The sequence below is a fragment of the Bubalus bubalis genome, chromosome 5 (genome assembly GCF_019923935.1).
Source record: "Bubalus bubalis isolate 160015118507 breed Murrah chromosome 5, NDDB_SH_1, whole genome shotgun sequence".
In the NCBI taxonomy this organism is placed as follows: Eukaryota; Metazoa; Chordata; class Mammalia; order Artiodactyla; family Bovidae; genus Bubalus; species Bubalus bubalis.
Window position 1 is genome coordinate 3,352,847 of NC_059161.1, and position 25,903 is coordinate 3,378,749.

At 43.1% G+C, this 25,903-nt stretch overlaps 1 protein-coding gene, 1 non-coding gene and 1 pseudogene across 5 annotated transcripts in view; 2 read left to right on the forward strand and 1 right to left on the reverse strand.

The window, feature by feature from the left end:
* The window catches only part of PTPRC (protein tyrosine phosphatase receptor type C), a 130,997-nt gene that overhangs the window by 33,068 nt on the left and 72,026 nt on the right, over window positions 1-25,903 (reverse strand). For all 4 annotated transcript variants that reach the window (XM_044942636.2, XM_044942635.2, XM_044942634.2 and 1 more), the window contains 4 exons: window positions 22,756-22,875; window positions 20,349-20,507; window positions 18,400-18,608; window positions 13,848-13,908 (listed from right to left, as the gene is read on the reverse strand). In XM_044942636.2, the coding sequence (XP_044798571.2) occupies window positions 13,848-13,908; window positions 18,400-18,608; window positions 20,349-20,507; window positions 22,756-22,875 (549 nt within the window). The remainder of the gene's footprint in view (window positions 1-13,847; window positions 13,909-18,399; window positions 18,609-20,348; window positions 20,508-22,755; window positions 22,876-25,903) is intronic.
* Window positions 4,628-5,340, forward strand: LOC102389648 (annotated as a pseudogene).
* On the forward strand, window positions 12,251-12,354 carry LOC112585294. The gene has a single exon (XR_003109770.1). It is a non-coding gene; the product is annotated as a U6 spliceosomal RNA (small nuclear RNA).

Genomic DNA, 25,903 nt, shown 5'->3' on the forward strand with positions numbered 1-25,903 from the left:
TGCATATAGGTTTCTCAAGAGGAAGGTCAGGTGGTCTGGTATTTCTATCTCCTTCAGAATTTTCCACAGTTTATTGTGATCCACACAGTCAAAGGCCTTGGCATAGTCAATAAACCAGAAATAGATGTTTTTCTGGAACACTCTTGCTTTTTCCATGATCCAGCAGATGTTGGCAATTTGACCTCTGGTTCCTCTGCTTTTTCTAAAACTAGCTTGAACATCTGGAGGTTCATGGTTCACGTACTGCTGAAGCCTGGCTTGGAGAATTTTGAGCATTACTTTACTAGCGTGTGAGATGAGTGCAATTGTGTGGTAGTTTGAGCATTCTTTGGCATTGCCTTTCTTTGGGACTGGAATGAAAACTGACCTTTTCCAGTCCTGTGGCCACCTCTGAGTTTTCCAAATTTGCTGGCATATTGAGTGCAGCACTTTCACAGCATCATCTTTCAGGATTTGAAATAGCTCCACTGGAATTCCATCACCTCCACTAGCTTTGTTCGTAGTGATGCTTTCTAAGGCCCACTTGACTTCACATTCCAGGATGTCTGGCTCTAGGTGAGTGATCACATCATCGTGATTATCTGTGTCGTGAAGCTCTTTTGTGTACAGTTCTTCTGTGTATTCTTGCCACCTCTTCGTAATATCTTCTGCTTCTGTTAGGTCCATACCATTTCTGTCCTTTAATGAGCCCATCTTTGCATGAAATGGTCCCTTGGTATCTGTAATTTTCTTGAAGAGATCTCTAGTCCTTCCCATTCTGTTGTTTTCCTCTTTTTCTTTGCATTGATCGCTGAGGAAGGCTTTCTTATCTCTCCTTGCTATTCTTTGGAACTCTGCATTCAGATGCTTATATCTTTCCTTTTCTCCTTTGCTTTTTGCTTCTCTTCTTTTCACAACTATTTGTAAGGCCTCCTGTCCAAAAAGACAGCCATTTTGCTTTTTGGCATTTCTTTTCCACGGGGATGGTCTTGGTCCCTGTCTCCTGTACAATGTCATGTACCTCCATCCATAGTTCATCAGGCACTCTGTCTATCAGATCTAGTCCCTTGAATCTATTTCTCACTTCCACTGTATAATCATAAGGTATTTGATTTAGGTCATACCTGAATGGTCTAGTGGTTTTCCCTACTTTCTTCAATTTAAGTCTGAATTTGGCAACAAGGAGTTCATGATCTGAGTCATAGTCAGCTCCTGGTCTTGTTTTTGTGGACTGCATAGAGCTTCTCCATCTTTGGCTTCAAAGAATATAATCAATCTGATTTCGATGTTGACTTCCCTGGTGGCTCAGACGATAAACAGACTCTGGGAGGGCACAAACAGAACCTTATGCACATCAGGACCCAGGAGAAAGGAGCAGTGACCCCACAAGAGACTGACCCAGACTTGCCCGTGAGTGTTCAGGAGTCACCAGCAGAGACGTAGGTTGCCGGTGGCCTGGGGCAAGGGTTGGGGGCACTGAATGTAGCAGTGCATGCATGGGACTTTTGAAAGGAGGTTGCCACTGTCTTCATTACCTCCACCATAGTTAGTTCAGTTCAGCTCAGTTCAGTCGCTCAGTCGTGTCCAACTCTTTGTGACCCCATGAATCATAGCACGCCAGGCCTCCCTGTTCATCACCAACTCCCAGAGTTCACTCAGACTCACATCCATTGAGTCAGTGATGCCATCCAGCCATCTCATCCTCTGTCATCCCCTTCTCCTCCTGCCCCCAATCCCTCCCAGCATCAGAGTCTTTTCCAGTGAGTCAACTCTTCTCATGAGGTGGCGAAAGTACTGGAGTTTCAGCTTTAGCATCATTCCTTCCAAAGAAATCCCAGGGCTGATCTCCTTCAGAATGGACTGGTTGGATCTCCTTGCAGTCCAAGGGACTCTCAAGAGTCTTCTCCAACACCACAGTTCAAAAGCATCAATTCTTCAGCGCTCAGCCTTCTTCACAGTCCAACTCTCACATCCATATATGACCACAGGATCCATACATAAGTCCCAGGTAAATAACAGAGGGAACACAGCCCTACCCATCAATAGAAAATTGGATTAAACATTTACTGAGCATGGTCCAACCTATCAGAACAAGACCCAGTTTCCCCCTCAGTCAGTCTCTCCACCAGGAAGCTCCAATAAGCCTCTTATCCTTCTCCATCAAAGGGCAGACTGAAAACCACAATCACAGAAAACTAACCAATCTGATCACATGAACCACAGCCTTGTCTAACTCAATGAAACTATGAGTCATGCCATGTAGGGCCACCCAAGACAGATGGGTCATGGTGGAGAGTTCTGACAAAACATGGTCCACTGGAGAAGGGAATGGAAAACCATTTCAGTAGTCTTGCCTTGAGAACCCCATGAACAGTGTGAAAAGGCAAAAAGATAAGACACTGAAAGATGAACTCCCCAGGTGGGTAGGTGCCCAATATGCTACTGGAGATCAGTGGAGAAATAACTCCAGAAAGAATGAAGGGATGGAGCCAAAGCAAAAACAATGCCCAGCTGCGGATGTGACTGATGATGGAAGTTTGAAGCTGTAAAAAGCAATATTGCATAGGAACCTGGAATGTCAGGTCCATGAATCAAGGTAAATTGGAAGTGGTCAAACAGGAGATGGCAAGAGTGAACATCAACATTTTAGGAATCAGTGAACTAAAATGAACTGGAATGGATAAATTTAACTCAGATGACCATTATATCTACTACTGTGGGCAAGAATCCCTTAGAAGAAATGGAGTAGCAATCAAAAGAGTTGTCAACAAAAGAGTCCAAAATGCAATACTTGGATGCAGTCTCAAAAATGACAATGATCTCTGTTCATTTCCAAGGCAAACTATTCAGTATCACAGTAATCCAAGTCTATGCCCCAACCAGTAATGCTGAAGAAGCTGAAGTTGAACGGTTCTATGAAGACCTACAAGAACTTCTAGAACTAACACCCAAAAAGATGTCCTTTTCATTATAGGGGACTGGAATGCAAAAGTAGGAAGTCAAGAAATACCTGGAGTAACAGGCAAATTTGGCCTTGGAGTACAGAATGAAGCAGGAGAAAGGATAATAGAGTTTTACCAAGAGAGTGCACTGGTCATAGCAAACACCCCGTTGCAACAACACTAGAGAAGACTCTACACATGCACATCACCGGATGGTCAATACTGAAATCAGATTGATTATATTCTTTGCAGCCAAAAATGGAGAAGCTCTATATAGTCAGCCAAAACAAGACCAGGAGCTGACTGTGGTTCAGATCATGAATTCCTTATTGCCAAATTCAGACTTAAACTGAAGAAAGTAGGGAAAACCACTAGACCCTTCAGGTATGACCTAAATCAAATCTCTTATGATTATACAGTGGAAGTGACAAATAGATTCACGGGATTATATCTGATAGACAGAGTGCCTGAAGAACTATGGATGGAGGTTCGTGACACTGTACAAGAGGCAGGGATCAAGACCATCCCCAAGAAAAAGAAATGCAAAAAGGTAAAATGCTTGTCTGAGGAGGGCTTACAAATAGCTGAGAAAAGAAGAGAAGTGAAAAGCAAAGGAGAAAAAGAAAGATACACTCATTTGAATGCAGAGTTCCAAAGAATAGCAAGGAGAGATAAGAAATCCTTCCTCAGTGATTATTGCAAAGAAATAGAGGAAAACAACGGAATTGGAAAGGCTAGAGATCTCTTCAAGAAAATTAGAGATACCAAGGGACCATTTCATGCAAAGATGGGCTCATTAAAGGACAGAAATGGTATGGACCTAACAGAAGCAGAAGATATTACGAAGAGGTGGCAAGAATACACAGAATTATACAAAAAGATCTTAATGACATGATAATCATGATGGTGTGATCACTCCTAGAGCCAGACAACCTGGAATGTGAAGTCAAGTGGGCCTTAGGAAGCATCACTACAAACAAAGCTAGTGGAGGTGATGAATTCCAGTGGAGCTATTTCAAATCCTACAAGATGATGCTGTGAAAGTGCTGCACTCAATATGCCAGCAAATTTGGAAAACTCAGCAGTGGCCACAGGACTGGAAAAGGTCAGTTTTCATTCCAGTCCCAAAGAAAGGCAATGCCAAAGAATGCTCAAACTACCACCCAATTGCACTCACCTCACACGCTAGTAAAGTAATGCTCAAAATCTCCAAGCAAGGCTTCAACAGTACGTGAACCATGAATTTCCAGATGTTCAAGCTGGTTTTAGAAAAGTCAGAGGAACCAGAGATAAAGTTGCCAACATCTACTAGATCATGGAAAAAGCAAGAGAGTTCCAGAAAAACATCTACTTCTGCTTTATCAACTATGCCAAAGCCTTTGACTGTGTGGATCACAATAAACTGTGGAAAATTCTGAAAGAGATGGGAATACCAGACCACCTGACCTGCCTCTTGAGAAACCTGTATGCAGGTCAGGAAGCAACGGTTAGAACTGGACATGGAACAACAGACTGGTTCCAAATAGGAAAAGGAGTAGTCAACACTGTATATTGTCACCCTGCTTATTTAACTTCTGTGCAGAGTACATCATGAGAAATGCTAGGCTGGATGAAGCACAAGCTGAAATCAAGATTGCTGGGAGAAATATCAATAACCTCAGATATGCAGATGACACCATCCTTATGGCAGAAAGTGAAGAGGAACTAAAGAGCGTCTTGGTAAGTGTGAAAGAGGAAAGTGAAAAAGTTGGCTTAAAACTCAACATTCAGCCCGCCCCCGCGCCCCGTCCAGCCAGCTCGCTCAGGCTCGCTCCGGCCCGGGGCCGCCCCGTCCGCCCCGCCCCCGCCGGCGGGACCGGAGGGCTCTAGGTGCCGCGCGGAGACCCTCTGCACCCGTGTGATCATGGCGCTGCGCGCGGTGCGGAGCGTGCGCGCCGCGGTCGGCAGCCTGCGCCCACCTAGTACCCGGCGAGCCCTGCTCGCAGCGGCCCTGGGGACTGCGGGTGGGTGCCGTCCGGGCGCTGCGCACCGGCCCTGCTCTACTGTCGGTGCGGAAATTCACAGAAAAACACGAATGGGTAACAACAGAAATTGGTGTTGGAACAGTGGGAATCAGCAATTTTGCACAGGAAGCTTTGGGAGATGTTGTTTACTGTAGTCTGCCTGAAGTTGGGACAAAGTTGAACAAGAGGAGTTTGGTGCTTTGGAAAGTGTGAAAGCTGCTAGTGAACTCTATTCTCCTGTATCAGGAGAAGTAGCTGAAATTAATAAAGCTCTAGCAGAAAATCCAGGACTTGTCAACAAGTCTTGTTATGAAGATGGTTGGCTGATCAAGATGACATTCAGTAACCCTTCAGAACTAGATGAACTAACGAGGGAAGAAGCATATGAGAAATACATAAAATCTACTGAGGAGTGAAAATGGAACCCCTAAATAAACTGCTTTGAAACAAACAAACAAAAAAACCCTCAACATTCAGAAAACTAAGATCATGGCATCTGGTCGCATCACTTTATGGCAAATAGATGGGGAAACAGTGGAAATAGAGACACACTTTATTTTCTTGGGCTCCAAAATCACTGCAGATAATGACTGTAGCCATGAAATTCAAAGACGCTTACTCCTTGGAAGAAAAGGTATGACCAACCTAGATAGCACATTAAAAAGCAGAGACATTACTTTGCCAACAAAGGTCCGTCTAGTCAAAGCTGTGGTTTTTCCAGTGGTCATGTATGGATGGGAGAGTTGGACTGTGAAGAAAGCTGAGCACCAAAGAATTGATGCTTTTGAACTGTGGTGTTGGCGGAGACTCCTGAGAGTCCCTTGGTCTGCAAAGAGATCAAACCAGTCCATCCTAAAGGAGATCTGTCCTGAGTATTCATTGGAGAGAGTGATGCTGAAGCTGAAACTCCAATCCTTTGGCCACCTGATGCAGAGAACTGGCTCATTGGAAAAGACCCTGATGCTGGGAAAGATTGAAGGCGGGAGGAGAAGAGGGTGACAGAGGATGAGATGGTTGGATGGCATCACCAACTCAATGGACATGAGTTTGAGCAAGCTCTGGGAGTTGGTGATGGACAGGGAGGCCTGGCGTGGGGCAGTCCACGGGGTCAAAAGAGCCAGACACGACTAGGTGACTGAACTGAACTGAACTGAACTGAGAAGATGAGGAGTTAGCTGGACAGGTATCTGGGGGATGCGTCTTCAGGCACAGGTGGGATTAGGTGAGAGCCTCGAGGCAGAACACACCTAGCATCCAAGGAGCAGCAGGAATCCCCTGAGGCTAGAGTGGGGGAGAGGGATGGGCATCAGGAGATGCCAGCGAGAATGTGGCTGGGAGTCAGCAGAGGGCAAGGGTAAGATTGGAGGGGCTTGTGAAGCATTTAAGGTCACATTGGTGTGTGTGTGTGTGTGTGTTTTCTTGTTTGTTGTTTTGCTGCACCACTACGTTTGTAAGATCTTAGCTCCCCAGTCGGGGTTGGAACCTACACCCTCCAGAGAGAACACAGAGCGTGAGCCGCTGGGTCTCCAGGGAATGCCCGCTTACCTTGGTGTTTGAATTAAATCTGTACCACCTGCAGGATTTTGAGTAGAGGAGTAATAAACTGTGACTTGGGCATTATACAGATTTTTATAACCCCCTTGTTGAAAGTACTATCATCCAGGCAAAATACGACAGTGCCTCAGATGAGGCTGGCAGAGCAGGTGTTAGGAGAAAGAAGTCATACAGCACCATCAGTGAAGACCATGAAGGCTGTGCGGAGCTGCCCTCAGGGAAGCAGAAGCTCAGTTTGGGATCTGAGAGTCTGAAAGGACAAGTAGACAACCCAAGTGCAGGTGCCAAGTAGGAAGCTGGCTAGAAAGGATCTGAGACTGGACAGAGGGTCTCCAACATACAGCTGTTGCTTAAAGCTGTGAAGACTGAATGATTAACCCGGAAATTAAAAGTGGATAGAAGTCCCAAGACTCAGTCCTGAGACACGCAGGGTTAAAAAGTAGGAGGAAAAGATGCAGCCGGCAAAGGGACTCTAAAGTGAAGCAGGATGAAAGGAGCTTTGCTGTTGCCAGGTGTGCGGGTGAAGAACTAGGGTGGCAGCTGAAGAAGAAACAGGGTCAAAAGAGATACTGCAGTTGCTCCTGCCTGTTTGCTTTTAAAAACTGCATGCCGATGAGACCTATCCAGCAGAGGAGGGAAATGATGACCCAGGAGAAAAAGAAGAAAGCTGTTAGTCACAGACGTTGGTTCCAGGATCAAGGGATTCCAGAGTAATGGCAAGAGAGAGATTATGGTGATGGATTACGAATTGACGTTGTGCATGGTGGGAGCCCTAAAGGAAATCAGTCCTGAATATTCATTGGAAGGACTGATGCTGAAGCTGAAACTCCAATCCCTTGGCCACCTGATGCGAAGAATGGAAAAGACCCTGATGCTGGGAAAGACTGAAGGGAGGAGAAGGGGATGACAGAGGAGGAGATGGCTGGATGGCATCACGGACTCGGTGGACATGAGTTTGAGCAAGCTGTGGGAGTTGGTGATGGACAGGGAAGCTTGGCGTGCTGCAGTCCATGGGGTCACAAGGAGTCAGATGCGACTGAGGGACTGGACTGAACTGATGGTGGGAGTGGAGGGCCTTGATCTACATCAGGGTTCACTACGGCTGCTGTGCTCACTGTGCTTCATGAAGATGGGCAGAGACCTAGCGTTCTTCTCTTGCAGGTGAGGAAACAAATTCAACCCTCCTAAATCATGTTTCTAAGGCAATACAGAAATTATACATTTGAGGTGGGGGTGGGCTGAGAAGCCTGGGTGCTTTGAAGGAGATGGGTGGCGAGGAGAATGTCCAGATGGTGCCAAGGTTTCCAGGTCTTGGTTATCTCATCAATCACTAATGTAGGCACCACGGCAAAGAAACTGCAGAGCGAACGCCAGCCTCAAGTCAGCGGGGACTTTCCCGCTGGAAGACCCCGAGACTGTTCTGGGTGAGCATGACCTAACCACGAGTCCTTTAAAAAAGCCGAAGTCAGTGATTTGAGGTGCTGGAAGGACTCCCCAGGCTGTCTGGAGCAGGTCAGGTGGCAAGAACACGAGGGGCTTCTGGGAGCTGATGGCAAGCCCTGGCCCCGGGACCCCAAAGAAATCAGGTCAGCGGTCCCAGCACAGCAAGAAACAGGACTCCTCCAACCTGTATCGACCCTGGAAGCATTTGTATGCATATTCTCCAGATAAAAACTCATCCTGGCCGACATCTAGGTTTCAGAAGACCCAGTCACATGGAGCGGGAACTCTGACTACTGAATTGTGAGCTAATAAATCAATGGGTGTGGCGTGAAGCCGCTGGTTTAACCCGTTGGACAGCAAGAGAAAACGAATACACAGCCACCTGTCCCGTGTGCTTTCAGCTGGAGACAGTCCGTGGGGTTGAGGGGAACGACTGATCTCCTCCCCTGCCCTGCTCCCCTCCTCTGCCCGTGGCTGGCCCTGGCTAACTCTTAAGCAGACTTATTTTCTCTCCCTTGCTGTTAAGTGTGTCCAGGTAACTGAGATAAGTGTAGCAGGCATATCAATCACAGCTGGGTGTGGTATTTTCCACCCCATGAAAGACCCTCCATTCCCTTCTCCAGAGTGCTGGCTGGAGCTTGGTTGTCATCCCAAATTCAGGGGCCACCTCTGGAGAGGGAAGCCCCTGGGTCCACGTGGAGCTTTGAATGAGTGTGTGGAGCAGGACTCTGCCCTCAACAAGGACATAAACATCGCCAGTTGGAGGAGAAACAGACCTAGAGCCCATCAGACAGAGTAAAGTAAGTCAGAAAGAGGAAAACAAATAATGCGTATTAATGTCAGGATGTGGAATCTAGAGAAATGGTACAGACGAATCTCTTCACAGGGCAGAAGTACAGATGCAGATGTAGAGGGCAGGCAGGCGGGCACCAAGGAGGGGGGACGAACTGAGGGCCGAGCACTGAGGCATGCACGCTACCGCGGGAAGCCGCTGTCCGCGGGAGTTGGGGCTGGACAGCGAAGCCTGCCCAGCTCAGCTCAGCTCAGCTCAGCTCAGTGCTCTGCGATGACCTAGAGGGTGGGCTGAGGGGTGCAGGTCCAAGAGGAAGGAGATGTACGTATGCATGTAGCTAAGTCACTCCACTGTACAGCAGAAACTAACCCAGCAACTGTGAGGCAACTATACTCCGATTTTTAAAAATGATTAAGAAAATAAGCAGTGTCTACTCAGTTACGCCACAACGATTTGGGGATCTGTCTGTTACGGCATCCACCACTGTCTTAACTGATCAGTACCCCTCACTCATCCCACACTGACCGAGCAAATGCTATGCTTCCTACAACCACGATGGTCTCTGGGGATAGGACAGAAAACACGGCATAAAAGGCACCAGTTCGGAGGGAATCTTCCTTCTCTCTGGAGGGAAACGAACTCTGGACAGGTAAATAAGCCAATAAAGCGATTATATATTTTCCTTGGATTTAAGGGGGAAAAGGTAGAGAACTGTAAAAATAAGAGAAACCTATTTTCTACATGATCCGTGGAAGATTTCCTGAGCATGAGACATTTCTTTTACAGCCAGAAGCATGGAGTGACTCAGCCAGGCTAAGGGCTGCCCAAACTGTGTGTCTGGAGACAATGGATGATGCTGGAGAAAATAAATCAGAAACAACATTGGGAATCTCCGCGGTCCACACGGCCCCTTAAGGACAATGGAACTTCTAATCACCTTCTCCCCTGTGTCTCACTGTAACTAGGATAAAATTGCCAATGAGAACCAAACCCTCAAGGAAACCCTCTCACAAAAGATGGATGCCAAAATAATACATCAACTTTTGACTCCAAAATGTGACTCAGACAAACTCCAAAAGGCCAGCAAAAAGAAAGTAAACCAAAGAAAATTTTCCGCGGATAGTAGTCTCCAGGTCACAAAGGCCAGTGGCATCCAGGAAAATAAGTGCGAAAGACCCGCAGAGGACCAAGAATAAAGAGGAGAGCCGAAGTGTTCCCGGAAGAAAATATAACAAGGGGGCATAGGAAAAGAAAAAGAAGCCGGGAAGTCACACGGGACACAGTGGAACAACAAACACACTTTGAAACTATTCTTCTACAGAGCTTGCATGGGTTTATTTATTTGCCACACCATGCAGCATGTGGAATCTTAGCTCCCTGAGCAAGGACTGAACCCACAACACCCTGCAAGAAGCTGAAGACTTAGCCACTGGACTACCAGGGATGTCCACGGAAATATGTTCAAAGTCTAGATCTTTAAGCTTAGATTCCATCCCAGGGTAACATATTGATCAAGTGCCATTATAAAGATATCTTAATGCATGCAAAATTGGAATATTTCCTTTTTACAGTACCAGATTAAAAAAAAAACGTAAAATTTAAAAAATACATGAGATTCAAAGGCAGCGATTATAAAACGGGAAACTGATGAAGGGAAATTTTATAATGGCATCAGGGCTGTACCCTTTGAGAGCTTCAGAAGAAAAGGGCCCAAATGTTAAAATACAGGTGGTAGAGTGTGATGCCAGAAAAACTGAGTAAAATACATTTTGAGTAGCTGTGCTTCTGCAATTCACAACTCAAGAGCCACCCCACCCTTGAGTAGATGTCACTATTAAAAGGGGACCACATGATTTATCTCTTAGGAGAATCTGTTGTTAGAAAGAGTTGATCCTTTTTCTGCCTTATGGAGAAAAGGAGGATGGGGTAACCCTATATCTCCACTGAAGGTAAAATATGATAAAGATGGACTAGCAGCTGTGGTACTTGGCAACACAGAGGACGTCAACACAATCCCTGAGTGCTACATGGCGTCTGGGCCAGGACGGCTGTGGATGAACCACCGTCCTGGTGAGAAGTGCTGACCTTGGCTTCCCTGAGTGCATGCACCCAGCGCACCTCATGTTACTGGGCTCACCCCTGTTGGCACCTTTGGCAGCTGTGCCCACGGAACTGTTACATGATGTATCAGTTCCTTTCTTGACATGGAGCTTCTAAGCTGGGACACTCTGCCACACGTGGCCTCCCTCTTCTCAGTGGAGTCCAGAGGGTCGAATCGTTCACGGTCCTCGGACTGCGGTGGGCAATGCTGCCAGGAAGTCCTTGGCCAGACGCCGCTTCTGACTGTGTTTCCTGCTCTGTGTTTCTCCGAGTGAAGTGGTGCCAAGCTGGGCTTACAGACGGTGTGTGAAATATCCCGTGGAATCTATGACCCCCAAGAGTAATGCTGCCACTGTGAACTGTTCACATCATCAGAAAAACTCAATGAAGCTGTTGGTATTGTAAGAAAAGTGCATGGAAATAAAGTTCAGGAGAGCTGGCTGAATGTGTATGGCATTTCACATCAGGAGCCTTCATTTAAAATATCTGAGCAGAAAGAACTAAAACTTTTTATGGGACCTAGTCAAGCAAGTTTGGAAAATAAGATGCTTTTATATATTCCCTCTTTGGAAAGACCTGGGGAAGTAAAGCATTACTGAATGTGCACGGCATATGAGGTGCCATCTGAAGGGGCTTCCCTGGGGTCCAGCGTTTAACACTTTGCCTTCCAATGCAGGGACCGCAGGTTCGACACCTGGTCAGGGAATCAAGATCCCACGTGCCTCAGGGCCAAAATAACCGAAACATAAAATGGAAGCAATATTGTAACAAACCCAATAAAGGCTTGAAAAATGGTCTACATCAAACAAATCTTAAAAAAATAAAAACCAGCTATGTTTGGTAACACCACACTTGGAGGTCTGAATTTAACTTAATTTACAAAGCTAACAAGCAGAGAAAACTTCAACAGTGCTAGGTCTTCTTCCTCCACAGGCTCAGACCAAGAAGCAACTCTCGAAAGAGCAGCAGATGATATTGTTTTTAGACATGGAGGAAACTGTAAGAAGAACTGAAAACAGAAATAGTGAACATTGGGCGTTCTGGTGAGCAGAACAAGCAGAGGGCGGTGGTGACGCCCAGCTGTTATCCTCACTGTTACAATGACATCAATTTCAGGGATTTTTCCCACACACAGCTCTATTTTGATTACAGCATTTTTGCTTGCATACTCAGTCACGTCAGACTTTTTGTGATCCCATGGACTGTAGCCCACCAGGCTCCTCTCTCCAGGCAAGAATACTAGAGTGGGTTGCCGTTTGCTTCTCCAGGGATCAAATCCAGGTCTCTTGCATTGGCAGGTGGATTCTTTACCACTGAGCCACTGGGGAAGCTTTTAGGGACTGTTTATCCTAGCTTAGTTGGGTAAATCAGCATAGATTTGTAAGAACACCTGCTTCTGCCAAGCATACAGTTGAGGGACAGAAAAAAAAAAAAGAGTGCTGGCTTCTGCAGCACATATACTAAGACTGAAACAATATAGAGAATTTTAGTGCCACTCCTGCATAAGGATGACACACAAATTCATGAAGTGCCCATATCTGGGGGGAGTTTGGGATGAGCAGATGCAAACCGGTGTGCATACTGAATAGATTATAATGGATAAACTACAAGGTCACACTGTATAGCACCGGAAACTATATTCAATATCCTGGATAAACCATAATGGAAAAGAACATAAAAACAGAGTGTTTTTAGACGTATGGAGAAGGCAATGGCAACCCACTCCAGTACTCTTGCCTGGAAAATCCCACGGACGGAGGAGCCTGGTGGGCTGCAGTCCATGGGGTTGTGAAGAATCAGAGACGACTGAGAGACTTCACTTTCACTTTTCACTTTCATGCATGGGAGAAGGAAATGGCAACCCACTCCAGTGCTCTTGCCTGGAGAATCCCAGGGATGGGGGAACCTGGTGGGCTGCCGTCTATGGGGTCGCACAGAGTCGGACACGACTGAGGCGACTTAGCAGCAGTGACATGCTTCACTGTTCAGCAGTAATTAACACAAGCTTGTAATCAACAATTCAACTGTACATCAATAAAAAGTAAGTTCAAAAAAAGGTAATTTCTAACGCAGTCCACAAACGATTTCTAACACGGAGCACAAAACAAATGTGCTGGTTCCTAACAGGAAGAAACATCATAAACAGAATCATAATAGGAGTCTATGTAGATAAATCCTTCATGAGTTATTTTATGAAACCAACCAACTTTTAAGAATTGAATTTCCTAAACTGAACTTAAGATATTATTTTCTTTTTCAGGAAACCTCAGGTTGGATACATTCAGTTGATTGAAAAGCAATGTCCAGAATGACCAAAATTCTGCTTATGATAAATAAACAGCTTTGGCTAACTAAGTCTAGTTTTTGGTCACGGGAGTAAGGTTGACTGGTTCGATCTCTGGGTAGGAAGATCCCCTGGAGGACGAAATGGCAACCTGCTCTAGTATTCTTGCCTGGGAAATCCCATGGACAGAGGAGCCTGGCGGGCTACAGTCCATGGAGCTGCAAAGAGTCAGAGGCACAGATTGACCCAGCAAACACACAAAGCATTTGTCTGAAAAAAAAAAAAATACAAACAGCAAACACACACATGCCCCACGGAGATAAGATGACTGAAGATACCAGACCGCCCCCTCAGCTTACTTTACATCCAAACATGCTTATGTCAGAAGGCGGGTGACTGAAGACAATAGCGGAGCCTTTCTTTCAAGTTTTCAGATAAATGCTAACAGGACAAAATATTCCACTATGACATTTATTGAGTATTGTGGAGTGGCCAGGTGCGTGCGGACAGGAGAAGGGGCCCCAGAGCACGCAGGGCGGCCCCGAGCCTGCCCAAGTGCAAGGCCTTATTTCAATATAATGTTCACCCGCATGTACATTTGCTCACACAACTTAAAATATAATATTTATGGAAATATATAATTTGGAAATTTAATAATTACATATGAGTACAAATGTAAAATAATAAAGCACTGGAAGCGTGAACACATATCCCATGAAAACAGAATAGATAGCCAAGAGAAGACTTACAAGATGTGGATGCTCTAACACTCTCCGGAAGACCAACAAATTTTGTATTGTCATAATAGACCTGGGTTTCAGAAACGAGAGAGAAAAAGGTTTTCTAAATTAAATTTGTGAATCACAATATAACACATTCCTATTTGTCATATATTGCTGTTTATTTTCATTAAAATGTATACTGGATAACTTGAAACTTCAAGACTATGGCAATAGTCTATTATCAAATTTCTTAAATATTTACCAGTGAAACGATATAAAGAAATCTTATCCCATTTAGCAATAATAATAATACTGATAGTTATGGTCAGCAAGAACTAAGTGGACACAAAGGAATAAAATCCAACACACCAAAGTGTTCATTATTCAAAGTTAAAATTCCCTATGAATAGACTAATATCGTCACATTTCTTTAAAAAGGAAACTCTAGTGTATACTGCTTACTAGAGTTACACATACTCTGTACAAAAAAATTTTAAGACTAAGTGGAAACAGTTTAATGTAAGAATCACACTATTTATATTAAAGTGATTTAGTTCATAAGGGTTAAAATGATACAAATCGATGACATGGCAACATCTACAGTTTAGACGTAAGGAGTTCAAAATATTAAACATGATCAAGCAAAAACAATTTAGATACACAAGGGAAACTGCATGGACCAAGAAAGCATTAAGAATCTTCAGTCAAAAAAACAAAACAATTGAGGTAAAAATAGATTTGAACAGTATAATTAAAAGAGATTAATGATAAATATACTTTGGCAATCTGATGTGAAGGACTGACTCACTGGAAAAGACCCTGATGCTGGGAAAGACTGAAGGTGGGAGAAGGGGACGACAGAGGATGAGATGGTCAGATGGCATCACCGCCTCGATGGACATGAGTTTGGGTAAACTCCAGGCCTTGGTGATGGACAGGGAGGCCTGGCGTGCTGCAGTCCATGGGGTCGCAAAGAGTCGGACATAACTAAGCGACTGAACTGAGCTGAATGATAAATATGATAGATCTGTAAAAAAAACATACCTAAGCTTTTACCCTGTGGAGGATATACAATCTCCCCAGTACTCGCAGAATGTTTATAAATATTTATCTCACATTGAGCTGTAAAAAATAGTGTAAATTTCAAAGGGCAGAAATTGTAAAAGCCCAGTTATCTTTTAAAAATAATAAGTATAATACAAAAATGCAGGAACTAGAAATGTGCAAACATTTTCTTTAAAAAAATTAATTAAAAATGCTTCCAAATTACAATTACATAATCTATGGGAATTATTAATAATTAGAACAATCTACTTTAAAAATCCATTCATTCAATTTTATGTCAGTCATTGAGAGATTAGGGATAAAAGACATGGGATAGAGTGAAAATTTTAGCAAAGGATAATCGATAAGTTTAAAACTTTTTCTTAGTTAATAAAAAAGAAAAGGAGAAAGAAATAGTCAAAAATCACTTTCAGTTCCCAAACTAGCAGAACATCAAAATAAACTTACAATAATGGAAAGTAATACATTAACAACTATAAAAACAAGTGTATTGATTTATTAACCAGAGAGAAGACTGATGTGTAAAGCTAAAACGTTCCTCCTTCATGAAGGTATAAATGTAGCAGCGGGTTCTGAAATAAACATAAAAGCAAGTTATGGGAACTGCAGAGAAGAAAACAATAGTCTTTTGAAGAGTGAGGAAGAGAATGGAAAGCTAACTGTCTCCTAGTTTGAATTTTAAGATTGCACTTTAATATGGTGTTGAGCTATATTTTTCCAGAATAAGTTATCACGATTGACACATGGGAGAAGAAAACTCCAGAAAGAGAGAAGAGTACTAAGTTCCTAAAGAGAGTAAAACCTAAGTGTTTTGAGAAACAGAAAGAAAGCCAGTGTGCCTGGAGCTTCCTGGGTGCTGAGGAAGATGAGGTAAAAGGGACAATGATAGGTAGTAACAGTGCATTTGTTTGGGAAAAGAAAAGAAGTGCACTCATTCAAACCCTCCTATACTGTGGGGAGGAATGTGAATTGGTGTGGCCACTATGGAGAATAGTACGGAGGTTCCTTAAAAAGCTAAAATTAGAGCTATCATACGGCACAGCAATCCCACTCCTAGGCATAAATCCAGAGAAAACATGATCTGAAAAGGTGCATGAACTGCGATGTTCACTGCAGCACTATTTACAACAGCCAAGACCCGGAAGTAACGTAAATATCCACCAGCAGAGGAACGGACAGAGAAGATGAGGTACATGGACGCAGTGGGATATCACTCCGCCATGCAAAGGAACTCAACAGTGCCATGTGCAGAGGCGTGCATGGACCTAGGCTTCCATACACAGTAAAGTCAGTCAGAAAGAGAAACATCGCTCATGTATGCGGAAGGTAGAAAAACTGTAGAGATGAACTGACTTGCAGCGCGGAAATAGAGATGTAGACGTAGCAAACAGACATGGTTACCAAAGGGGAAGAGGGTGCGAGATGGTGTGGGGCTTTAGGAGTGACATAGAGACACACTGATACTGTGTATAAAACAGACAGCTAGCGAGAGCCTGCTGCCCAGCACGCGGAGCGCTCCTCGGCGCTCTGTGGCGACCTAAATGGGAAGGAAATGCAAAAGTGATATGTGTACATGTATGACTGATTCACTTTGCCGTACAGCAAGAACCTAACAAAACATTGCAAAGCAACTATACACCAATGAGTTAATTTTTAAAAAAATCTTACATTATATGTAACTTCCTTTTGGCCCAATACATTCTTTTTCAGGAATTTATTCATACAGAGACAATAAAAGACATATTCAAAGATGCTGTTCTTTTCCAATAAGAGTGTTTACTTATTGTTGCTTTTAACAGAGACCAAAACAGTGATGGCGAGTAGAATGCAATAAAGCCATAAGACAGAACCTTGTGCAACCATTAAAAATTAGTAGCAGAATATTTAATATGGAAAAATGTTCATGATACAGTGATTTTTGAAACATGCAGTTTATCAAACTGTGTGCTTTTATCATGGAACTGGTGAGACAATGAGAAATATATCCAGTTTCTGACACAGAGCTCCTAAAACCTTCGTAATTTCCTGCGTGCATGCTCAGTCATTCAGTCATGGCCAACACTCTGTGACCCCATGGACTGTAGCCTGCCAGGCTCCTCTGTCCATGGATTCTCCAGGCAAGAATCCTGGAGTGGGTTGCCATTTCCTCCTCCAGGGAATCTTCCAGACCCAGGGATCAAACCCAGGTCTCCCACATTGCAGGCAGATTCTTGCTCACTGAGCCACCAGGAGTGATAGTCTTTTCTTCTACTGAAGTAACTCTGAGTGGGTTCCCAGATGGCTCCCACAGGAGGACTGCCAAGACCAAGCCATAGTCAGTCTTGGAATTTTCAGCCCCTCCCCCATTCTCGTGAGAAGGGAGAAGAGTGGAAAATGGAGTTAACGACTGATCACGTCTGTGTGATGAAGCCTCCAGAAATTCCCAGAAGTACAGGGTTCAGAGAGCTTCCAGACTGGGGAGCACATTCACAGCAGGAGAGAGACACACCCTCAACTCCAGGGGGACAGAGGCTCCTGCACGCAGACCCTCCCAGACCTCCCTACATATCTCTTTAGCTGGCTGTTTACCTGAATCCTTTCTCACAGCCTTTAAGTATCTGCCTGAGTTATGTGACCTGCCTTAGTAAATTAATCAAACTCAAGGAAGGGGTGATGGGAGCCCCTGACGTGGAGCCCAGTCGAGCAGAAGTAATGGGCATCTCTTAGCTGTCATTCCGAAGTGGGGTGGGGCCAATCTCATGGGACTGACCCCTCCCCTGGACATTCCAGGGGAGTGCCCCTGGAATACAGCACTTTCTCTGGGTAGATGGTGTTGAAATTAAGTTAAATTATGGGGCACCCACCAGTAGTCTCAGATAGCTGCTAGACATGGGGAAAAACCTTTACACATTTGGTGACCAAAAGTGTCAGAAGTGTTTCAGGTCTTCAGCTTTCTTTGGAAATTCTTCTCTGTATTTCTTACAGGGAAGAAACACAGTAGACAGAATGAACTGAATGAGCTGAGGCTTTCTCCTACAGCAAGAGGAAAAGATTGAGCCCTCCCATTTTAGAAACACATACACAAAATATGATCAGTAGACAGTGAGTTTATGGGTGAGTTTTTAAACTCTTTGCATACATTGCTATTTCCCTACATTTTTTTTTTCTATTTTCTAACCTCAATGTACCTGTAAAAAAATATTTGTAATTAAAGAAAGCTCACATTAGTAAAGACACAAAGCCAAGAAGAACAAAAGATGTGGCAAAGTAATAATCAATAATTATCATTAATAAATAGTAACAATTTGTGCACTGTGTTTCTTGACATAGGAACAATAATTTATAAGTAGTCATGCTGAAGGTCAAAAATATTCCAACCAAATATCTGCCATTAAGACTTATAAAGTGTGATTCCTTTAGACATCAGAGCTTCTCAAGCTTGTGTGAGCACTGGTCCTAGTATTATTTACGTACTGCAGAATAATAACTATAATATATATCAGTTCTGGAGTGATTATAGAAATTGTAATCTTACCAAAAAATTATATTCTGTTAAATATTGAAGATCTTCTACCAAGAATCTGCATTCTGATCCTGAATCTTCTTTAACCAAGATATTTCCAGTTCTTACTTCCAAATGGTACAGCCCTTTGGGGCCATTAAGCTGGTCAGGAGGTTTACAGCTCACAGCTATAGTATTTTCTGTCCTCCGTGAAGCACTTAAACCATTGACCTTGCTTGGATCTATCAAAATGAAAAATAAAAAAAAACAAACACACAGCGGTTACTTTAACCATTTGTTAAATGAGTATTTAAATTACTGGATAATATATGTGAACAATATAAACCATTCTAAGTGCTTATTTGGGGATAGGGAAATTAGGAGATAATGTACATAAAAAAGCTGTTTAAGAAAACGTCTGAAAATAAATTACACATCTTTCAATGAATATTAGCATATAAGTTGCACTTGAAGCTATGAGATTTTTGTGATTCTCCCAAAGAGAGCGTGCTGTTCTTCTTGTTCTTCAGTCACTCAGTTGTGTCCAAGATTTTGCAACCCCAAAGACTGCAGCACCCCAGACTTCCTGTCCTTCACTGTCTCCTGGAGTTTGCTCAAACTCATGTCATTGAGTCGATGATACCATCCAACCATCTCATCCCCTGTCGCCCCCTTCTCCTCCTGCTCTCAATGTTTCCCAGAATCAGGGCCTTTTCCAGTGAGTTGGGTCTTCATATCTTGAGGCCAAATTATTGGAGCTTCACCTTCAGCATCAGTCCTTCCAATGAATATTCAGGATTGATTTCCTTTAGGATGGACTAGTTGGATCTCCTTGCAGTCCAAGGGATTTTCGAGAGTCTTCTCTAGCACCACAGATTGAAAGCATCAGTTGTTCGGCACTCAGCCCTCTTTATGGTACAATCGTCATAGCTGTACATGACTACTGGAAAAACATAGCTTTGACCACATGGACCTTTGCTGGCAAAGTGATGTCTCTGCTTTTTAATACGCTATCTAGTTTTGTCACAGAGAATGTGTAGAAGTAGAAAACAGAGGAAATGAAAAGAAGGGGCAGGGAGGGAAGAGATAGTGATGGGGAAACCTCGAAGACCTACAGATGGCTCAGGCCCTCCTTTTGGAAGCACTTACATGACCCTGGGGATACCTGGCTGAATTCTTCATCAGCAACAAATCGTCTTTGTGTCTGTGATAGCATAGGAATTCAGGAAAATAAGCAAAGTGTAAAGTTTGAGGACTTGGACTTTTGAAGCATGAACTGAAATGACATTAGGGGCAATTTATACCCAGCCCCGAGTAGAACACCTGTCCTCTGTGAGCCTAGCCCCAGGGAGGGTCTCTGGAGCCCTGGCTGCTGATCTGCACAGGGCTGTTTCTTCTGTCCCGACCCTCATGGAGTTCACAGTCACCCCAGAGACGGATGGAGCTTTGCACCTGGAATCTGTGGCGCTTCCCATTGGTGGCAAGAGTCAAATGAATGTAAAATGTGACTTAAAACAGTAGGCAGTTCATTGTAAAGAGAAGAAAATGCTGACAAAATATTATGGTTTATGAAGTGCTTGTCATGCAAGCAAAAGTCAGCAAGTGAATGGTTTGTGAGTGTAGGATTCTCAGGTATCTGATAGCAGTCGAAATTTCCAGACAATAAAGAAAACAATAGGTAATTCATTTTTCTCTAAGTTGGTTAGGTACTTAATTGCCTGAATTCTTACACACTGTACCAGCTCATATGTTCTCAGGCTTCATTCTTACAATTCTGTGATTATACCTGAAGGACACAGAGAAAACCTCAAATGAGAGCTTTTAAATTGTTGTTTTTTTAATTATTATAAACCCTGGATAGTAACAAACGTGCCAAGTCAACGCACTTCCCAAACGAAGAATAAACATGAACTTGCTGTTTAAACAGTTTAGACTTCGCTTCTCACCATTCATAGAAAAAAGCGTTAAAGTTCATAACTTACTTGCTGGATCTGTCTGAAATGTATGGGTTGCATTTCTACTGCGATTTACTCTTCCTGTGACCCGGGCTTGTAACACCACCGTATAGTTTGTGAAAGGTGTCAAATGGTGCAAATCTATTCCGTCCTGGGTTTTATCCTGAGGGGTGCAATTTGGTCCACCTCAGAGAGAAAAATAGAAACATTTATTAAGTCATCAAAAGTCAGGATTACCACATATTTAACTTGGTCTGTACATTAAATCATTCCAAGCCCACTCCAAACTGAGTGACTGAAATACAAAAATATTGTTTGTGCTCAGAAGTACATACAACTATCGGCAAATGTATTGAATGAATGTAATTCCTCCAAATAAACTCAAACATTCCAAACTAATGGTTTCATAGTTAATTTGGTACATAACATATTAATAAATGAGTCCAAGCGTATCAGTGAAGATGGTCTATTTTCTTTCTGAGAAAGCACAGCCCATGGTGGATATTATGAAAGTCTTTTTTCCAGTACTTTAGTGAAACTCTTTCTGATAACCTCCAAACTTTGAACTTGGTATGAGCTACTGTTAAGGACTTCAGATGCAGAATGCATTTGATCACTGATAACTCCGTCTCCTTGTCCTACTCCTCTGAGCACTACAGGAATTGAGACGACGAGGGAAAGCGGCGGAGTCTGAAGGCCGCGAGAGACGGGTCTGAAGGCCGCGAGAGACGGGTCTGAAGGCCGCGAGAGACGGGGCTGCGGGCGAGCTGGTTCTGAAGGACCCTTTGAGCAGAGTCAGTGCGTGAGCCTCCGTGGAGGCTGCATTCAGCCAGTGACCAACCCAGCTTCTGAGAAAAGGGTGCACAAAGCTTGATGTTGTATCCCTCCCTGCCCATCCCTCCCCACCCATTCTGTTCAAGGCTTTTAACAGGGCAGTCATAAATCTGGATAGCGCTGAATAAGAAGGATCAGTACTCGTTGCAAAAAATAAACAAAAACTTGTCTGACCACAATAACCAATGTATTACCTCCTTCTAAGCCTATTATTCAAATGCTTTTTTAAACTGTATAGAATACAAAGGAACAATAAACATTGTTCCATAATTCCCTCCATATACTCTGGCATTGAAAGAACTCCATAGTGGAGAGAGAATATAAAAAGTGAGGAATACAGCAAGGGAAAGTGAGAAGGAGATTCAGAAAAGAGAAAAGAAAACCAATGTGCTCACACAGAAACCAAACAAAGAGAGCTCACGGGAGAGGGGTCCAGCGAGGCAGACTATCCAACCGTCCTGCTGTTTTATCTTCCTATAATTTCCACTTTTATTTTCTCATAGACATAACTTTTCAAAGTACCATAAGCTCAAATACATGGCAAACATTTCTTTTCCATATGAGAAGACTCCGTATGAGTCCTCTTATGCTAACTGGAAAACTACATGTGCGTGGAGCTTTGCTTTAGTAGTCTGATTATTATGATTCAACCAGCAAAAGGCATATGTTATCAAAATATACAATAACACACTGAACAGATGTGACTTTCTGCCTCTTGAAATCTGAAAATTTCACCTACCCATCAAAGAGATGGAACTCTGTGAGATGTTCCAACTCAAAACTACTTTAAACTATAGGGCAAGGACTGTCAAGAGGGCTATCCCAAGGGCTGAGTCTATTCTGAGATGGTCCACAGTCCCCACTGTCTTCTAAAGGCATTTTAGATACTTCGCATCGTCCAGGAGAGGTCTGTTCTCTTAAATAGTCCCTCCAAAGGAAGGGCGAGCCCAGTGGCTGGACTTCCACAGAAGTTTCATGCTAACTAGAACTACGTTCCAAGATTCCACTGGCCAGTAAAGTGCCCTCCATGACTAAATAGGAATATGTTCATTTTTATTCACCCAATTTTGTGTGTACGCCAGCTGGATCGAGCTATGGAAGCGGCTTGTTTGTCGTCCAGAACAATAAGTTCAAACCAGTGCAGCTCACTTACATAATATGCGGAAGACAGCTGAGTATTATCGTCCAGAGATTTTCCTTCTCTAGGCTTTAGAGTGTAAAGATTATAAGTAAGAAGGTCAAGAAAGACAAGCAATATTGGGGATGTTCTGAGCTTCAGGCATCTCAGAGGCTGGGGAGTCCATAGTGAGTGCAGGCAGTTCTTAAAATCAAGACATATAGGATGCCCATCACGGTTGCTGTGTAGAAAGCTCTGTGGCTTACTCACTTCTTCCATATATCTGCTGCTGCTAAGTCACTTCAGTCGTGTCCAACTCTGTGTGACCCCATAGACGTCAGCCCACCAGGCTCCCCCACCCCTGGGATTCTCCAGGCAAGAGCACTGGAGTGGGTTGCTATTTCCTTCTCCATCCATATATCTAGTGTTTTCCAATTTTAGATTTATCTTTCCTGATATGGAATTAAATTTTCTACAAGTTACCTGGAGTAATCCAATAGCAAAGAGAGAGTCTGTCAAAATAACTTTGAGGTGGTGTCCAGGTACACTTTCCTTCAGTTGCACTTTCAGCAGAACAAGTAAAATTCTGAGGTGCTTCTGGTTCTGTTGAGAGAATAAGAAGATAAAATATGAAAAAAACAAGACATAGAGAAACCATTTTTCATATTATTAGCATGCATTGTTAATAGTCATCATTTGATTAACTATGAATCAAAGATGAAATTGTAAGAAAGATACCTGCTCTTGTTACATTTTCTTTAGAGATCATTTGGCTCAGAAAGTAAAGAATCTGCCTGCAATGCAGCAGACCTGGAATCAATCCCTGGGCTGCGAAGATCCCTGGAGAAGGGAATGGCAACCCACTGCAGTATTCTTGCCTGGAGAGTCTCACAGATAGAGGCGCCTGGCAGTTTACAGCCCATGGGGTTGTAAAGAATCAGACACAACTGAGCATATAACACTTCTGTATATCTTCTTTTGTAACTACATGTTTTATAAGGTACTAGAGGATTGACTTTGTTAATAATTCATTTACTATTCAGTACCTACGTTCATGGAAGAGACTGGCTTACAGTGCCCTCATCTTTGTGCATGTTTGGTATCCACATAACAGTATCCCTAAGCCTATTCCAAACCCTAACAATAATCAAAGTGAGTTGATAGATTTACATGTTTTCTATACTGTGGGGTAGTTTGGATAGGACAGAAACTAAGCTTACCTTTCTGGTTTATCTTTTTTAAAGGGTAGGTGAAGTAAGCAGACAGGGAGTGTGAAGTGAGTGAAGAGGTATTATATTGTGATTTTAAGTCTAATTTTCTAACTTTTCCCCTAGGCAAATGTTCATAATTTGTATGTTCTAGAAAATTATTCATTTTATCTAACTGTTCATATTGGATATGAGATTCTTTATAATCTGTGAAATTTCTGCTGCTGCTGCTGCTAAATCGCTTCAGTCGTGTCCAACTCTGCGTGACCCCAAAGAAGGTAGCCCACCAGGCTCCACCATCCCTGGGATTCTCCAGGCAAGAACACTGGAGTGGGTTGCCATTTCCTGCTCCAATGCATGAAAGTGAAGTTGCTCAGTCGTGTCCGACTCTTTGCAACCCCATGGACTGCAGCCTACCAGGCTCCTGTGTCCACGGGATTTTCCAGGCAAGAGTACTGGAGTGGGTTGTCATTGCCTTCTCCATGAAATTTCTACTGTATTTTTAATGTCCTTTTGTTAATGCATGGGGGAAGGTTGTTTTGCTAGAGGTCTATTTTATTATTCTTTTCAAAACCAAGCCTTCAAACTGATTAGTAAATTCCTGATATCTTTGCTTGTTTCTTCTTTCAATAATCTGTACTCCAGGCTTTGTTATTTCTCCTTTCTAATATCTTTGTATTTTTTTTTCTGGTTCTTTTCCAAGCACTCTCCATTGATTTCATTCAATATGAGCTAAGCAATAAAAGTTCCCATAAATTATCACTTGATCTTACTTAAGGTACAAATTCCCCTCAAATATGTCTTTACTTTATTCGAGTCTGAATGCCTTTGCTTCAAAAGGTAAATTTAAACCGTTTTATTTATACTAACTTTTGATATGGTGGTTTGTTTAGTCGCTAAGTCGCGTCTGACTCTGCTGACCCCATGGACTGCAGCCCGCCAGGGATCTTTGGCCATGGGATTTCCCTAGAACACTGGAGTGGGTTGCCTTTCCCTTCTCCAGGGGATCTTCCAACCCAGGAATCGAACCCAGGTCTCCTGCACTGCAGGCAGATTCTTCACCAAGTGAGCTATGAGGGAAGTCCGACTTTTGATATACTTTGACATTTCTGCTCTTTTACCTACTGTTTACTACTTAGCCTTTTGTGTCTCCCTCTCTGCCACATTTTTCCTCTTCCTTCCCCTCCCCTTCCCCATTTTTCTTCTTCTCCTCCTCCTCCTCCCCCTCCTCCTTTCTCCTTTTCCTCCTTTAATATGTAGAACATCTTTTATTCCATAACTTTCTTTTACTGATTATACACAATGTCATCTATTTATCTGTCCTTCATATTTTTAATGGTTGTTCATAAATTGCCTCACAATTAACATATTTTCCTAGTAAATTTCTAAAGTCAACTGGAGTCTCTTCTGGTTGTTTAGTCACTCAGTTGTGTTCAACTCTTTGGACTGCAGCACGTGAGGTTTCTCTGTCCTTCACTCTCTCCTGGAGATTGCTCAAACTCATGTCCCTCGAGTCAGTGATGCCATCCAACTATCTCATCCTCGGTCATCCCCTTCTCCTCCTGCCTTCAATCTTTCCCAGCATCAGGGTTTATTTCAATGAGTCGGCTCTTCACATCAGGTGACCAAAGTATTGGAGCTTCAGCTTCAGCATCAGTCCTTCCAATGAATATTCAGGGTTGATTTCCTTTAGAATTGACTGGTTTCATTTCCTTGCAGTCCAAGGGACTCTCAAGAGTCTTCTCCAATACCACATTTCTAAAGTATTAATTCTTTGGTGCTCAGTCTTCTTTATGGTCCAACTCTCACATCTGTACATGACTCCTGGAAAAACCATCCCTTCGACTATATGGACCTTTGTCAGCAAAGTGATGTCTCTGCTTTTTAATTCACGGTCTCGGCTCATTATAGCTTTTCTTCCATGGATCAAGCATCTTTTAATTTCATGGCTGCAGTCATTATCTGAAGTGATTTTGGAGCCCAGGAAAATAAAGTCTGTCATTGTTTCCATTTTTTTCCCCATCTATTTGCCATGAAGTGATGGGAACAGATACCATGATCTTAGTCTTAAGTCAGCTTTTTCATTCTCCATTTCACCTTCATCGAGAGGCTTTATTTCTACTAATCTCTTTACTTCCATTAAATATGACTGAAGTTTTAGCACTTTTCGATTCCTTCTCCCTGCCATCTTCCAGATGCTGTTATTTTCCAGAATTTTATTTTTCAATTGCTACTAGTTATAATAATCTTATTATTTATGTTGCTGGCTTCTCAGTAGTAACAACTATTATTTTGCTATCAACAATTCGCTTTATCACTGCTTCTCATTAGCTTCTGTGCTCACCTTACTCCTGTGAGAGGCAGGATTTGAAAGTGGCCCAGAAGAGGCAGGAGACACCAAAAGGAGGAGGCTGCTACAGGAG